Genomic DNA, 16,123 nt, shown 5'->3' on the forward strand with positions numbered 1-16,123 from the left:
TATATGACCTCACAGATATTATTATCCCCATTTTACCTCAGATGAGAACACTAAAGCTCATAGAGCTTGATGTAATTTTCCCAAAGTAACTGGTACAGCTAGAAGAAACATCAGATTTGTAATCAGATGCCCAGGATGCAAATGCTGCATCTGCATTTAATATTTGTGCTAGCATCACTTAGACTCTCTCAGCCTCCATTGAAAATGAAAGGTTGATATAAATTGGATTGCCTTGGAAGATCTCTTAGGCTGAATCTAGGATAATCTGAGCATTTAAACATTTAATCCAATATATAACATGTCCTCCATATTTTCTCAAAGATACGATTTTAGAAAAATTGATTCTGGTGGCAATCAGACCTAGTAGATAGGATGTTGGACTTACAGTCAGAAAGATTTGTGTTTAAATATTGCTTTTGATGCAAACTTGTGAAAAGCTTGAATAAAACACTTCACTTATTTGAGCTTTAGGCAACTTCATATGTCATAAATATTCTAGGATTAAGTAAAGTTTTATGCCCATAGTTCCTCTAAATTGAGGGGTGGGGGGCGATTACAACCCTTCCCTACTGAATGGGGCAGAGACTGGAAGCAGAGACTATTGACACATTGAAAATAGTCAAGCATTTAGAGATAAGAGTCTCACATGTTTGTTCTTATAAATATTTGATCTGTCACAACCTATTTGCATGAGTGCCTAAACTTATAAAAATGAGATATGAGATTTTCCCATTACTCAAAATCCATCGAGAGCCACTCAAAATCACTAGACTCCTTAACCAAGTCAAAATAAATAGTCAACTCCTACAAGAGATAAAACTCTTTCAGTTCCCCTTCTCTACTTTAAAGTCATTTAGGTAAAATTCACAAGGTCTGCTTGTCTCACAAGTACCATCTAATGGCTGCTTACTCTTTTATTATGCTTCCCACAAGTCACTAAATCAATGATATTTGTCTCAGTAATAGCCTATCAAAGTATTTCAGCACTTCAGTTGTTTTTGAGAAAAACTCAATGATTTACCACATTGTATGGGATAGGACTATAACTAATTTAAAATAGACGTCTTTTTGTATAGGTCTTAATAGACATAATCTTAAAATGCTATAACTAATTTTATCAAGTAATGAAATGGAAACTGGAGCACAGGGATAATTTTGGAGTCAGGTCTAAATGATCTATCTTCTTGAGCCCTTCCCAGTTCTACCATTGTACAAGAAGATGGATATCATACAAATTCACAAGAATTGCATACTTTAGTTGGAAAAACAATGAATTTAGAGTCAAGAGATCCTGGATTCCAATCCACCTCTGTGATTTTGCTCAATTGTTTTCCTTTATTTCAATTTGATTTTTCATCTGTTATAGGAGAGAGTTAGGCCTCTAAGGTCCATTTTGGGCTTCCATTATATTTCTCTGCTGATAGTTCCACTCCAAATGTTCATGTGACTCTCTGTGTCCAATCTATGATGGAGCCTTCCAAGTTCATATTAGTCTAATTTGCCACAGTCAGACATACTATACTTTGACTTCAACATAGTGATATCATTTTGGTCCTCTTTTAGAACAAAGAACAGCAACCAAATAATCAAATTGCTCTCCCAGGCCTCCAAGATTTACTTTTTTTTTTAATAGATGATGGCAGCGATGTGCTTCTACATTTTTTTCTGCTACATACCCAGACCCATCCAGAAAGTTCACAAAGATTAGGAATGGGGAAAAATAGAAAAAATTGTTTACCTATTAATGAAGCCAACTGATGCTGTGTGAAAAGACTTTAAAAAAGCTTGTTGATAATAAGTAATCTGACATTTATATAACACTTTAAAATTTACCAAGAGCTCCCTATATATAACATCATATGAGTTCTTCAACAAACCTAGTGAGGTATACATTAAAGGTATTATTGGAAGAAGCAGTCTGTGGGGAATGAGAAGAATAATGATTTTGAATCCTGAGGACTTGAATGTGAATTTTTACTCTGCTACTCACTATCACTTTTAAACTCTCTGACAATCACTATTTCTTTGGTTTTTAGTTTCCCCATTTGTAAAATGAGAGGATGAGCTCTCTCAGATCTCCTTCACCTCTAGATTTGTAATCTGATGATACTTTTAATTTAAGAGTCCTGGATTTGGATTACAAAAGACCTGACTGTGACTCCTGTCTGGATTACTTATCATGGAAAGATCACTTCTTTGTACCCCAGTTTCCTCAATTATAAAATATGAGGCCTAAACTCTGAGGATCCTTCAATTCTAAATCTATGATCTAATGAACCTAAGATTTAGAAAGGAGTTAAATAAGTTTTCAAGTTTATACAAGGCAAAAGAAGAATCCAGCTCTTCAAGCTCATACCTTCCTGAATCAAAATCTACTATTTAATTACTTCTTGTGGAGACAATGTCCATTGGAACTGTTAGAATTTTTGATCTGTGGAAGAAATGTTGCATTCTGATTTCACTCATTATTCTTTCTAAATCTTGTCATAACTCTGTGATTAAATCTTGTTATAACTCCATAACTATTGCCATTGTAATTCCTTTTTCTTCACTTATACAACCAAAAAGATCAATTCAGCCCCATGTCATATCTGACCTTGTCTATTTTAATAGTCTTCTCATTTGTCTCTTGATCACAGATATCTCCCCATTAGCCTTCCCATTCTATTCTCCAAACATCTATCAAAGTGATTTTCCTCGATTGCAGATTTGAGACCATGTCACTCACCTGCTCAGTAAACTCCAGTGCCTTTCATGTGCTTCTTAGAGGCCATATATAGTGTCTTCCATTAATTCAGAACAATATTGCCTAATTTTCTTCTTGGGAAGCACAAGGCAAAATATCTGAGTAAAATGATAAGGAAAAAAAACTGGAGGAGAGTTTGCCTGGAGACATGAAAAAGCTAAGCATCAGAGACAAGATTTGAACTCCAGGCTTCTATACTCCAAGTGCCAGCACACTATCATACTTGGAGGAACTAGATAGCACCAAATTGAACCTGAAATCAGATTGAACTGAATTCAAATCTGACCTCAGATGCTTACTAACTGTGTGTATCTGAGTAAAGGACTTTACTTTTTTGACTCAGTTTCTCTCAAATATAAAATGAAAAAATGAGAAGAATAACACCATCTTAGCTTCCAGAATGTGAGCATCAAATCACCTAAAACTTGGTACATAATAGGCAGAACACAAATTGTTATTTGATCCCCTTATCTATTATCTTCATTATAATCTGCTGTTGCTACTACTACAGATAAAAAATAATAGCCAAGATTTATATACCTTTAAAATATTTAATGTTTTAATAGGGTATCTGATTTGATATTCTACTATGCCACAAACTTCAATGATCAACTATGGTTCAACTTCTGAGAAGAGATTGGACCAGATTCATTCTCAAGTTTGATCCATTATACTTATGTCGTTTTAAAAAATAAATAAAACCTGATGTGAATTAATAACTAACTGCTGATATTGAAGCTTCTGATCATTCAGTTCATTGAAAACTTAGAACATTTCCTGGGGCATTAAGAAATCATGTCTTATCCAGGTCCACCTAGTTAGAATGTGGCAAACATAAGACTGGGACTTAGGTCTTCCTGCTTTCTTCACTTTACCATGCTTCCCTTCAAGCCTTATAAGACATGGATTCTTTGACTGAACCTCATTATCACGGATGGGGATAGCCATGAGAGCTCAAGAGGCATGATTAGGTCATAGAAATGTCCCTACATGAAAGGGTGGTATTATTTGCTCTGATGGAGATGAACTGTGTTCCAAGCATCTCCCCTTTGCAATCAACCTTTGCTGTAGGAGATTGGGGAGGAGAATGTCTCAGAAACAACACTTCTAAAATCAGTTACAAGTTAGCATGAGACTGTCGTAGGCCATAAAGAGTCACAACCGAAATATGAAGAAAAATCTTATGTCTGTTCTTGAAAGCTTCTCTAACATAGAATTTGTAACAAAAACATAAAAATCCCCAAACAAAGGATTTGAACTGAATGACATTGGGAAGATAAGAAAATATGAACAAATGACATTTTTTTTTAAGAAAAGTCCTTTCAAAGATAGAGACCATACAGGATTTTTTTTTCTTAGCAATTGTTTAGCAGGAACAGAAGGGTCAAAATAAACATCTTCAAAAATCAAGAGTTTTAATTGTCGGACTACTGCACAGAAAAGCTATTATGTACTTACTTTGTTTCAGGCAAATAGGTAATACTTAGATGAAATGTAATAGCTTGTTTGAAGGATTCAACCTTGCAGTCTAGTTCTGGAGTGTTTACAATACTGGATAGACTTGTAGTCAGAATGATCTTTGAATCCTGATTCAGATATTTTCTTACTTACCTTGGAGAAAATTAATTTAATTTTTCAGTACTCCAATTTCATTTTCTGTAAAATGGGTGAGATGATTCCTAGTAACTCTAAATCTGTTATCCTTTACAAAGAGAAAAAAGTAGAACATATAAACAGAGGGATACAAACTAATTAAGAGAGGAGAAAGACCAATTAGAGAGAAAGAGACAGACCCACACAGAGAGAGATACTGAGAGAAACTAGTAGGAAGTAACTTGGGGCACTAGTTGAATAAGGAAAAACCTTATGTAAGAAAGAATATTAATTTTATTTGGGTGAACCTTATTATTGGAAAAGACATCTTTAGCATGGTCCATCATCATTGCTTTAGTTATTGAATATTATACACAATTTCCAATAAGATTTCTGGAAACCAGTTTCAGTCTAGTGTGTGTGTGTGTGTGTGTGTGTGTGTGTGCGCATGTATGCATGTGTGTGTGTGTAACTTTTTCTCTTCAGAAAAAAGAAATGCTTGCTTTTTTCCTATAATGCCAGTCACGTGAATGGGTATAGTGATATGTCTTTAAAAAAAGCTCAACAGATGGAGACAGTCCTAGATAGGGCTCAATTAATTTCAATTCAATTCATATTGAGTACCCAACATATCAGATGATGTGCTAAAATGGGAATATAAAAGCAAAAATAATCTCTTCCCTCATGGAGTTTATAATCCCACCTATTGGGTGGGATTGTTTCTCTGCTTACAGATTTTCCTAGCTTATTTTAAATCCCAACTAAAATGCCATCTTCTAAAGGCAACTTTTTCAGACTCATATATTGATTTCCTTCTGTTAATTATTTACTATTTATAATCTATCAATACAGCTATTATGATTGTGTCTGTGTGTGTTTACCTTTTCCACATAAACTTCATTTGCAAAAAATTTCCTTTTCTCTTCCCTATTCAGGGAAAAGAAATGAAGAAAGGAAGGAAGGAAAAGAAGAAAAGGGGAAAAGAAAGAAGGAAGGAAGGAGGGGAGGAGGGAAGGAAGGAAAGAAAGAAGGAAGGAAGGAAGAGAGAGAGGGAGGGAAGGAGAAGGAAGGAGAAAAAAAGGGAGGAAGAAAGAAGGGAGGGAGGAAAGAGGGAGGGAGGAAGGGAGGAGGGAAAGAGTGAGGAAAGAGGGAGGAAGGTGTGAGGGAGGAAGATGGGAAGGAAGGATGCAAAGAAGGAAGGAAGGTGTGAAGGAAGGAAGGAAGGGTGGAGGGAAGGAGGAAGAAAGGAGGGAGGAAGAAAGAAGGGAGGGAGAAGGAGGGAAATAGGAAGGGATGAGGGAAAGAGGGAGGGAAGAGGGAAAGAGGGAGGGAGGGAGGAAGGTGTGAAGAAGAAGAGAAAGAACAAAAGGAAGAATGGAAGGAAGGAAGGTGTGAAGGAAGGATATAAAGAAGGAAGGTGAGAAGGATAGAGGGAAGAAAGATGGGGAGGAAGGAAGGTGTGAAGGAAGGATGGAAAGAAGGAAGATGGGAAGGATGAAAGGAAGGAAGAAGGGAAGGAAAGAAAGAAGGAAGGGAGAGAGAGAGGGAGGAAGGTGTGAGGGAGGAAGATGGGAAGGAAGGATGCAAAGAAGGAAGGAAGGAAAGAAGGAGGGAGGGAAGGTGTGAGAGAAAGAGGGAGAAAAGGAAGAAAAGAAGGAAGGTGTGAAGGAAGGGCAGAAGGAAGGAAGGTGGGAAGGAAGGGTGGAAGAAAGGATGGAAAGAAGGAAGGAAGGAAGGAAGGAGGAGGTTAACCAAAGTGACTTACATATCTGCTGAATCTCCTATACATGTGGTATTCCACACGAAATAATCCTCTACCTCTGCAACAAACAGTATATGCTTCTATCCCTTCCTTCATACTGACACAAGACATTATCATTATGGAACATTCAGGGTTTTGTTATTTTTTCCATTTGTATTATTGTAGATATTGTCTAAGCTCTGCTATGAAATATATTTTAATTGGTCAGACTGATAGGTTTCTGGAAATTTGCTATGTTTTGTGTTGATAAATTTATTGAGCACAATCATGCCCATAAATTCCACAAGTGGCCTATTTGTGCTCATTCTCTTGATTTATGGAGATAGCAATATTCCCTGATCTGAACTGACCCCACCTGGCAGCACCACTAAATACTGCAGTCAATTTAGCATCTAAGCACTGTTTCCTGGTCTACAGATAGGATCCTTTGCCTTTTGGGTCTTTGTGTCAATCATCTACAGAGCCAACTGGAATAGATTCCTGGTCAAGAGTGTGTAATAAGAGGGTTTTGGGGTCCCTTTTGACAACCATATTCTGTCCCTGGGCTAGGTTCACAGGCTTACTTCCAACTCATCCATCAAACATATCTAGAATCTTTTTTTTTTCCAAATTGGTTGTCATTATCCCTAGAAACCATTGAAGCACAATGGTCAAGCTACATATTGGTTCAGCTCTGGCTCCATAGACCCTTGTTCCCTCAGGCTCTATGCTGTAAAGCTTGTTGGATTATATTCCTGGTTGACTGACTCACTCTGCACTGTCTGAATTTTCTTCAAAGAATTTTTTCAGTGGACTGGTAACTGAGTATATCTAAAGACAAAGTATTATGCTTGCATGAGATCATTTGGAAAAATAACTAGTGGGCATAATGAGTATAGCACTAGCCTTGGAAAAACGGTAGGACCCAAGTTCAATTCTTGACTCTAATAATTATTCGTTGTGTTACCCTTGACAAGTCACTACCCCCTTCAGTATCTTTTTCCTCATCTGTAAGAATAATTTGACTCAACATCTTCTGTCCCTTCCTGCTCCAATACCTATGATCTGAAAAAAATTATTTTGATTTTTTAAAAAATTCAAAATCATATTTAAAAACAAAGAAATAAGAAAGTTGTCTATATAAGTTATCAAACTTATAAAGTTTGGCATCTTTTCTAGACTTTCTAATCTTCAAGAATTGTCAGTGTCACTGAGTGATTGAGTTGTCCAAGACAATTCAATCTTTATGTGTCAGAAACCAGATTTGAATCCAGATCATCCTCTTTATAAAATCAAACCTCTATCCATTCAATGACTTGTCACTCCTCTATGGTAAATTTTATTTGTATTAAAATTTCATTGTTTATAAAAGCTTTTTATTTTTTTAAAATACATGAAAAGGGAGTTTTCAACATTCACCCTTTCAGAACCTTGTGTTCCAAAGTTTTCTCCTTCCCTTTCTCTCATTCCCTTCCTCTAGGCAGCAAACAATCCAAAATAGGTTAAACATGTGCAGTTCTTCTAAATATATTCCCCATTTGTCACATTCATAAGAAAAATCAGTGTATTAAAATTTTAAAATAAAAAATGGTAATGAAAATTTTTTTCCCTAATATTACTGTTCAGACCTATTCAGCTGTCTGGAATCTCACTCTCTGGATTTCATGAGTAATACTGTTTATAGGCAACATTCTAACCTCTTCCCCCCCTACTCATTAAGCATGCTGGCTATTCCCTGTTGGCTATTTTCTCACCAGATTCTTGGGGTATCACTAAGGAGTTTCAAGTGTCTTCAAAATGCTATTGCTCACAAGCATTCACCTGTAGCTCCCCTTACTCCCCCAAATTATAGGTTAATAGTAATTATCCAACCAGATTTAATTAGGTTATAGAAAAGAATATTTAGTATAATAGTATTGTAAGGACAGCTGTCAAAGCATCTCTCATACTTGACTCAATTTACAAAGCACATGTGACAAAGAAATAACCCATAAATGTATCCAGAAATCCTTTCCTCCTCTTCATGAGGTACTGATGCTTCCTTTAAGTATGATGCAATACATCTGCCAGGGCCTTATACAGTTTTGAATTTGTCATTCCTTTTTTTTTTTTTTTTTTGATATCTACGATTTATTTTTGTTACAAAAGCACTTAAAGTTTGCCTTTCTCTTTTACAAGATTTTATTTTTAAAGAAAGACATGTTTAATTTGAAACATTACACAAGGTATGCCAAACTAAAAAAAATTTTTTTTAAACTTTTTATTGACAGAACCCATGCCAGGGTAATTTTTTACATCATTATCCCTTGCACTCACTTCTGTTCTGATTTTTCCCCTCCCTCCTTTTACTCCCTCCCCCAGATGGCAAGCAGTCCTTTATATGTTAAATAGGTTACAATATATCCTAGATACAATATATGTGTGCAGAACCGAACAGTTCTCTTGTTGCACAGGGAGAATTGAATTCAGAAGGTATAAATAACCCGGGAAGAAAAACAGAAATGCAAGCAGTTTATATTCATTTCCCAGTGTTCTTTCTTTGAGTGTAGCTGCTTCTGTCCATCCTTGATCCATTGAAACTGAATTAGCTCTTTATCGAAGAGATCCACTTCCCTCAGAATACCTCCTCAAACAGTATCATTGTTGAGGTATATTGAATTTGTCATTCCTTAATATATTCCAAGTTTAAATATTGTCATTACCAACTGCTGATTCAAGGACAAAGCTAGGATATTGATGGGAAGTTCAAGTCTTCCAACCTTTCAAAATTTGCATTATCATAGATAAGAGAAGTGGAGAGGACAGTTTGGAAGGGAGAAAACAGAGGACCTCTCCTTTTCCCTAAATGATCTTCTCTGAGGGGATTGGCTGGAGGGGTCTCACATAAAATAAACCTGCTAGTGGAACATCAAATTCAGAATTAACTTGTTTTTATCTAAGTTCCTCAAAGTTTGAAAGACTCTTCAACCAATCCTGATATGCTTCCTGTCTAGAATAATCTTATTTCACCCAATGACTTTTACCCCTTCTAAATCAACTAGGTATCTATGCTTTTAGTTTCTATTCCTTTGATTAGTGATTGATTCTTCAGAAATGTTCTCATAGGATTAAAGGCAGTTTTTAGTTACTTTAGTTGGTATTAGAGTAATTGCTTGATTCAAAAGATCCAAAATTATACACGTAATAAATAAGTGAATCATGCCTGGTTAATGGGAAATGTGTGCCAATCAATTAATCATTGACTCCGCTCATTATCTGTGGGGCTTTACAAAGGATGATACCCCTCTTAAATCATAACTACTGTCTATATGTTATCTTTCCTCAGAATAATCTAAGCTCCTTCAGGATAGGCTTATCTTACTTCTGGATTTTTATTTATTTCCTCCTCTTAGCACAGTGCTTGAAACATAGTTGTTTTTTTTTTTTTTTTTTTTTAATTCTGCTGCTTTGAGAAAATCACCACACACAAAAAAAGAGCAAACAAAAACACCACATGCCTTACTCAAGTTATTTTGTACCTATCAATAAGACTCACAAAGAGAAGTATGTTCAACACAATGGATGAACTTCACAAATTAAAATTTCCCTCTTGATATTATGAAATAACATGCAAAAAACCTTACATAAGTTTGAACTCATGGCTATGGGGCCATGATAAATAATTGATGAAAAATCCTGACCTTGAGGAACTTCCCTTTCCCTCTTTTCAGTTATTTGTCTTTTGATTGTTACCAGGATGTCGCATTGAGAAAATAAGAGAAAATGAAATCCAAGTCTATCCAGTCAGGGACTCAGCCATGTACTTTACTGAAAGCATGATGGGAAGGGGTGAGGGAAAACTTAGAAATGTGTTGACTTATATTAGCTTTGGGAGATGATTTATAGATCTACAATTGGCTGTTTTTCCTGTCATTATGCATGATTGAGTATTGTCTCTACTTAGTAATCCTTAGAAGCCAGTTTAGCATTTCAGACTTAATGTAAGAATGTGTATATTTCTAGGAGTGTAAGTGAATTTGTCTATAGTTGAATGGTTAGTGCAGAGTTGGACACAGACCTTTGACAACTATAGCATTTGGTGAAATTCATTTTTGTAGAATATCCTGATAAAATGTTTAGGTCTCAATGAGCAGGAGAGGCAATGCAGTGAGTTGACATGGAAAGGGGATCAAGCGCAAGCTTGGGATGTAAGGACACATGGGTTAAAGGTCTTGTTTTTATCCAAATCTTCATTTACAGTCTCTCTCAGCTCTCTAGTTTGCTTCATATCTCCTATTCTTCATACACAACATTCTATGTTAAACTCCAAGAGTTTTCATTGACTGTCTCCTATACCTGGAATGTCCTCCTTCCTCCTTCTTTCTGTCTCCTGGCTTCCTACAAGTCTTAGCTAGAATCCCACTTTCTGGTGAGATTTTCCATGATCTCCCTTAATGCTAACTCCTTCTCTCTGTAAAATGTCTCATCCGATTTATCTAATTCATATCTCATTTTACATATTGTGGGGTTTCTTTATTTTTTTAAATGTTGTCTACACAATTATACTGTGAGCTTTTTGAGAGCAGGGACTTGTTTGCTTTTTTTGTATCACCAGCCCTCATAAGAGTATCTGACTCATAGTAAGAGAAAGAAGGGTTAAATATCCTTATATTTTGAAGATTCAGTTATTTGAAATACATGGTAGGAAAGAAAAGTGTCAGACTCACACAAAAGTCACCACTTTGCTGCACTGATCTGGCTTTACATCCCATATTGGTGGGAGGATTGGATTAATGAGGATAATTCAATAATGGAGGATTTTTAAGTGCTTAATAATATGCCAGGCACTTTCCTAGGGATTCCTAGGGAATAGAACAAACAATCTCTGCTCTCAAGAAACTTACATTGTCAAGGGAGATGATGTATAAATTTCCAAGAATGTAAAGAATGAATATATATATGAAATGTAGACAGAGTAAATGCATGATAGGAATTCAGAGATCAGGAAATACTTGAAATGTACTTATGGGATTATGACAAGTCAAAGGTGGGGTGGGAATACATTGCAACTTGCCACTGCATGGGCACATAGATGGGAAAATGAGTTCTGTATGTGAGAAACAGATGTTAGTCCCACTTGACTAGACTTCATTGTGTGTAGGGAAGAGTAATAATAGATAATAAGGTTGGAAATTTATGTCAAGACCAAGTTATGAAAGCTTTATAAATCAGAGTATTTTCTTGTTATGGGCCAGAACTCTGTACTTGAAACAAGGAGTCTTACAAGGTGCTCACTCAGTGGAGTTGATAATACAATGGTTATCTAGCTTAGCATAGTGATTAATAGTTTTCTAATTCAGTACATGCACATTTTCTGTCTCTTTAAAAGCAATAGGAAACTCCCTATAAATCAGTTTTAGAGGAGAAGGTCCTAACAATTGGTGAGGGACAGGTGGTGGGGAGAAAATAATCATGAAAAAGGTGATATGTGAACCAAATCCTAAATGAACTATAAATTCCTAGAGGTTGATGTTCATTTTAGGCATGGAAAGGGATGGAAATGAGAGATGGTATGTCTCTGAATTATCCATGGTGACTAATATAGCCTAAACCACTCAGTGAAAAGAGAGGGGAAGTAGGTTGCAAAGAGATTTAAATGGTCTGACAAAAGGTTGTATTTGATTTTTGAGGTAATGGAAGCCATTGGATGTGAAAACTGAGTTAGCACCTCGTAGTCCTTAGAATCAGCCGGAGTCAGGATAAGCAAAAGTCCTTGGTCTTTATTATTGGTCTTTAAAGGTAGAAGTGAATTGGATGGACACAGAATCTCCACGACCACCTCCTTCCTCATCTACCACCAAAGTGTCCTGGCTAGTCTTACTTTACCCCCTAATCCCTCCTACAATTCCCGAGCCAGCACAGAATAATGGGAAGGGCCATTTTCCAAGCATATGCTTATAGAATATTATCCAATCGGCAATTAACCTTAAGTGCTCGGTTGTCCGACCTCAGTGCTTTGACTCAAAAGTTTCAGCCCTTTACAATTGAAGTTTGTGGGCTAAAGACATTACATGGACTTCCACTTTAGGAAAAGAACTTCTGTGAGTATTTGTAAGATAGATGGTTAAGAGAGATGAGAAGCATCGAAAAACAATTATAAGACTATTACAATTACCCAATTAATAAGTATTAAAATGCCAAACTAGACTGGTTCCTATGAAGAGAAAAAGGAGTATGTTGCAATTGGGGGGGGGAGAGGGGAGAGCAATAAGACTTGCCTACTGTTGGGATGTGTCTCAAGTTTAAGGTGCCTCCAAAGGGGATTCTGAAACTGGGTGACAAGAACGATGTTGGTGCCCACAATAGTAGCACAGTAATACAAAAGATGGGTGGAGATGGGAAGAAAAGATAATGAATTCTGTCTTGGGCATGTTGAATATGAACTGATTATAGACATCCGTTTTAAATTCTCACAGGCAGTTGGGCATTTAAGATTGATGTTCAAAAGAAAGACTTGGACTAGATAGATAAATCTGGAAATCATCTGCATAGAGAAGATATTTAGCACCCAAGAACTGCTATTACCCAAAGGGAATTTGGAGAGAAAAGCGAAGAATCAGAATAGTGACTCCATAGTCAAAGTCCATAAATTGAATCAGTAAATTAATGGTTTTTAAGGGAACCTCAATGATAATCCGGTCTATGGTCACACTGATTACAACTTGCCAATAGCAGTTTGCCATGGTTAGCTTTTTATTTTATTTTGCTTTGCTTTGCTTTGTGTTCATGTTTTTGTCCAAATGAGGGACTCAAGACTTGTTCAGTTCATTTTCTATGGTTAGAAACTAGAGAGCCTCTAGCCATATGCCATTACTTACTCTCAGGTCTGCCCTGCCTCCATATCTAAGCTAGCAAGTATGTTTCTACAAATCTCCTTTTATCTATTAGCAATCATTTGCATGGATATAAAACTCAGCTGTTTTTTTCAACTTGTACTAAGTATTAATGGTGCTTTTGGTATGGTCCCTGTATCAGTGAGAACAGCAACCCTTCAAGAGTCCTGATAGCCAAACCTTGTATCAGTATGGAAACTTTTATAAGCTCAAAAGGGGGATCTTTGTTAGCCAGTTAATATTTGGAGCTATAAAAAGACAGTTAAAATGCTTCCTTTTTTCAGAGTCTCAATACACTGAGGGCTGAAAGGTATTGGAGGGTGGGGGAATGAAAGAGGTGGTCAGCCTTTCCTTCATTACTGTTCTGTTTCTTCCAATCATAAGTTCCTCTTTTGGCAAAGGTGGGTTGCCTTCTCTGCTCCTTAATGGCAGAAATGCATCAGCCCCCTTCTGGATGTTTGACTTTGAATAACCCTCTTATATCCCATTCTCTTGTCCCTTCCTCTAGCTGGATAGTGCCACATCCCTCATCCAGGCAGCCAAGAACTTGATGAATGCTGTGGTTCTCACTGTGAAAGCCTCCTACGTGGCCTCCACCAAATACCAGAAGGTCTACGGGACAGCCGCCGTGAACTCCCCTGTGGTGTCATGGAAGATGAAAGCTCCTGAGAAAAAGCCCTTAGTGAAGCGAGAAAAACCAGAAGAATACCAGACGAGAGTTAGACGAGGCTCTCAGAAGAAACACATTTCTCCTGTACAGGCGTTAAGTGAATTTAAAGCAATGGATTCCTTTTAGGACACTAGGCTTTACCAAGAAAGAAAGAAAAAAAGGGTTTTCTTTTCTTTTCTTTTTTGTTTTGTTTTGTTTCTAGATCCTTTTTGTATATGTACCTGCCGACTTATGTGCCTCTGGCATGGGGAAAAGTTAATGAACCAGTATCAGTTTGCATGTGACATGAGATCAGACCCAACTGAATAAAATCAACTAATGGGAAACAGTGAACGGGCAAGGCCATCTTGTCCCAAGCTGATAGGAAGCTACTCTTGAAATGTCTACGTCGAATTGGCCAAAGAATTCACATTTTAAAGTGTAAGGGAAGGGGAGGGAGGGGAAAGACAAATTTTGATCTCTCAAAGCCAAACTTTATGCATGCAAGAAACATTAGGTTGGCAGGTATATTGCTAAGTGAAAAGGCTGGGGTTGGGGGTGGTGGGGGTGATGGTAGAAAATTAAACTTGTATTGCTTCTGTTTCAGTGCAAAAAACAAATGTACTAGCCAATATGCTTACGTGTGTGGCCCACGGATCAAACGAGTTAACTTTGAGGTCATATCTTCATGATAGTATGTGAATTTTTAACATAGGGGAACCTAAATAATCCAGCTTCAAGTGCTTCTTTTAATCCATATTTTGTTCTTTATCTTCTAGTCCTGCTATGACTCTTGCTCATGTGATAAATTATTCCCATTCACTGATAAAAACTGAAATTGACTTTTGCCAATTGAAATTCGGATAGCAGCATTTGAAGCACAACATGGTGGCTGGCCTTTGCAATTTTGGTTATGATTTTATTTTTTGCTAGAAATAGAAGGCCCGATGGTGGAATGTTTAGAACTATGGAAATTTGAAAATGTGTGACAGTCTAGAGGCAAATCTATAGGTGTAGCTTGGAGTGCTGGTATCTACTATACCATTGTATCCACTAACTCTAAATAAACTCATTTAACCTATACGTTTGTGTGATGCTTTGTTATTTGTACCTAAGTACTTGTTCATGGGTGGCAATTTCTTGAATGTGGGAAGGAAAGAGGGAAAACTAGATCCAGGAACGAGTGGCTCTAGTTTGATTCCTGGCTAATAAAATAGCAATTTAAAGTTTGTAAATACACTTTACATAAAATATTTCCTTTAATCCTCACCAAAAAAATCTCATGAAGTGCTGCCATTTTCATCTCCATTATACAAATAAATTCTAAAAGAGAGCATTGGATTTGTCCCAAGTGATAAAGCTAATGGAGATTTAGAGGCAGTATTTGAACTTGTATCTTTTCAGTTTCAAATAGTTTTCACTATTTATTTCATTGACTGACAGGCTAAATGTATTTGCCTTCTTGGAATAGAAACTCCCTGAGAACAAGAACCATCTGACTTTTATATTTGCATCCTGTGTCTAAAAAAGAGTATGTCAAAATAAGTATTTTTTTAAAGTAAAAGGAATCCAACACTTCCTAGAGATGACTAGAAATATCAGTACAATGACCGTTAATTATCTGTGGCATCCCTTCCCAGATATTATTAATATGCTGGAATAATCCTTTTCATTAAGCCATGAGACTTGTAGTAAATCAACCCAACTTTAATTAGAAGCTTGAGGAATATACTTTTTTTTTCTTTGCTCAGATCCTTACTCACCCCCTCAAAACTATCTCCTGAAATTTTCCATGGAATCTTTGAGAATATCTGAAGGTAATGATGTCTGAATACCAATTGATTGCCAACTGGTATAGAAGGTGATATAAGTCCGCCCTTCCATCCTTCCAAATTGGGAATATTTCTGAATCATCCTAGTTTAAATTAGGGAGGGCTCAGGAAATCACTCATTTCTTTCCCCAATAAGCTAAATATGGCTCCTTTGAGAATCTTTCACAATTTCATTGGAACCATTCAAGACAATAGAGATGGATTTCATGTTCATTTGGTCAAATAGCTTCTTCCTAACAGTCATACCTTATTTTTAAATTATCTTTATTTCCCACTATTAGACTTTTAATTAAATAGTAATTTTCTTTTTTACTTAACATACAACACAATCTTTCTTTACTTGTTTCCTTATTACTAAAATTGGGATCCTGATAGTTTCATTGCTTCTTTCAAGACTTTTTAAACCTTAAGGACTTAAGTTTTTGTTCTTAAAAAAGTGCCAATTGAGAATATAAAGATAGGAAGTTACTTTTAAGATCCTTACATTCCAGACCTTTGTGTCTGCAGGGCCCTGAAAGGGCCACTTATAAAACCCCAACATCACATAGTTATTAGCAGATTTTTGAGGTCTGACTCTGAATCAAATTATCCTCCACTACGTCACACACCTTTCAGTGTAGCAAACTTAAATACTTTTCTAGAATCAGGGGGTTATGAAGAGTGCCTTTTGTAGAATCCATAGCATGTCAC

The 16,123-nt window shown here is 36.5% G+C and overlaps 1 protein-coding gene across 2 annotated transcripts in view; it reads left to right on the forward strand.

Annotated features, from left to right (window-relative positions):
• The window catches only part of CTNNA2 (catenin alpha 2), a 1,459,872-nt gene extending 1,445,188 nt beyond the window's left edge, over positions 1-14,684 (forward strand). For both annotated transcript variants that reach the window (XM_051974336.1, XM_051974337.1), the window contains one exon: positions 13,461-14,684. In XM_051974336.1, the coding sequence (XP_051830296.1) occupies positions 13,461-13,748 (288 nt within the window). In that variant the 3' untranslated portion in view covers positions 13,749-14,684. The remainder of the gene's footprint in view (positions 1-13,460) is intronic.
• Positions 14,685-16,123: the final 1,439 nt, after the last annotated feature.

The sequence above is a fragment of the Antechinus flavipes genome, chromosome 2 (assembly GCF_016432865.1).
Source record: "Antechinus flavipes isolate AdamAnt ecotype Samford, QLD, Australia chromosome 2, AdamAnt_v2, whole genome shotgun sequence".
NCBI classification, from domain to species: domain Eukaryota; kingdom Metazoa; phylum Chordata; class Mammalia; order Dasyuromorphia; family Dasyuridae; genus Antechinus; species Antechinus flavipes.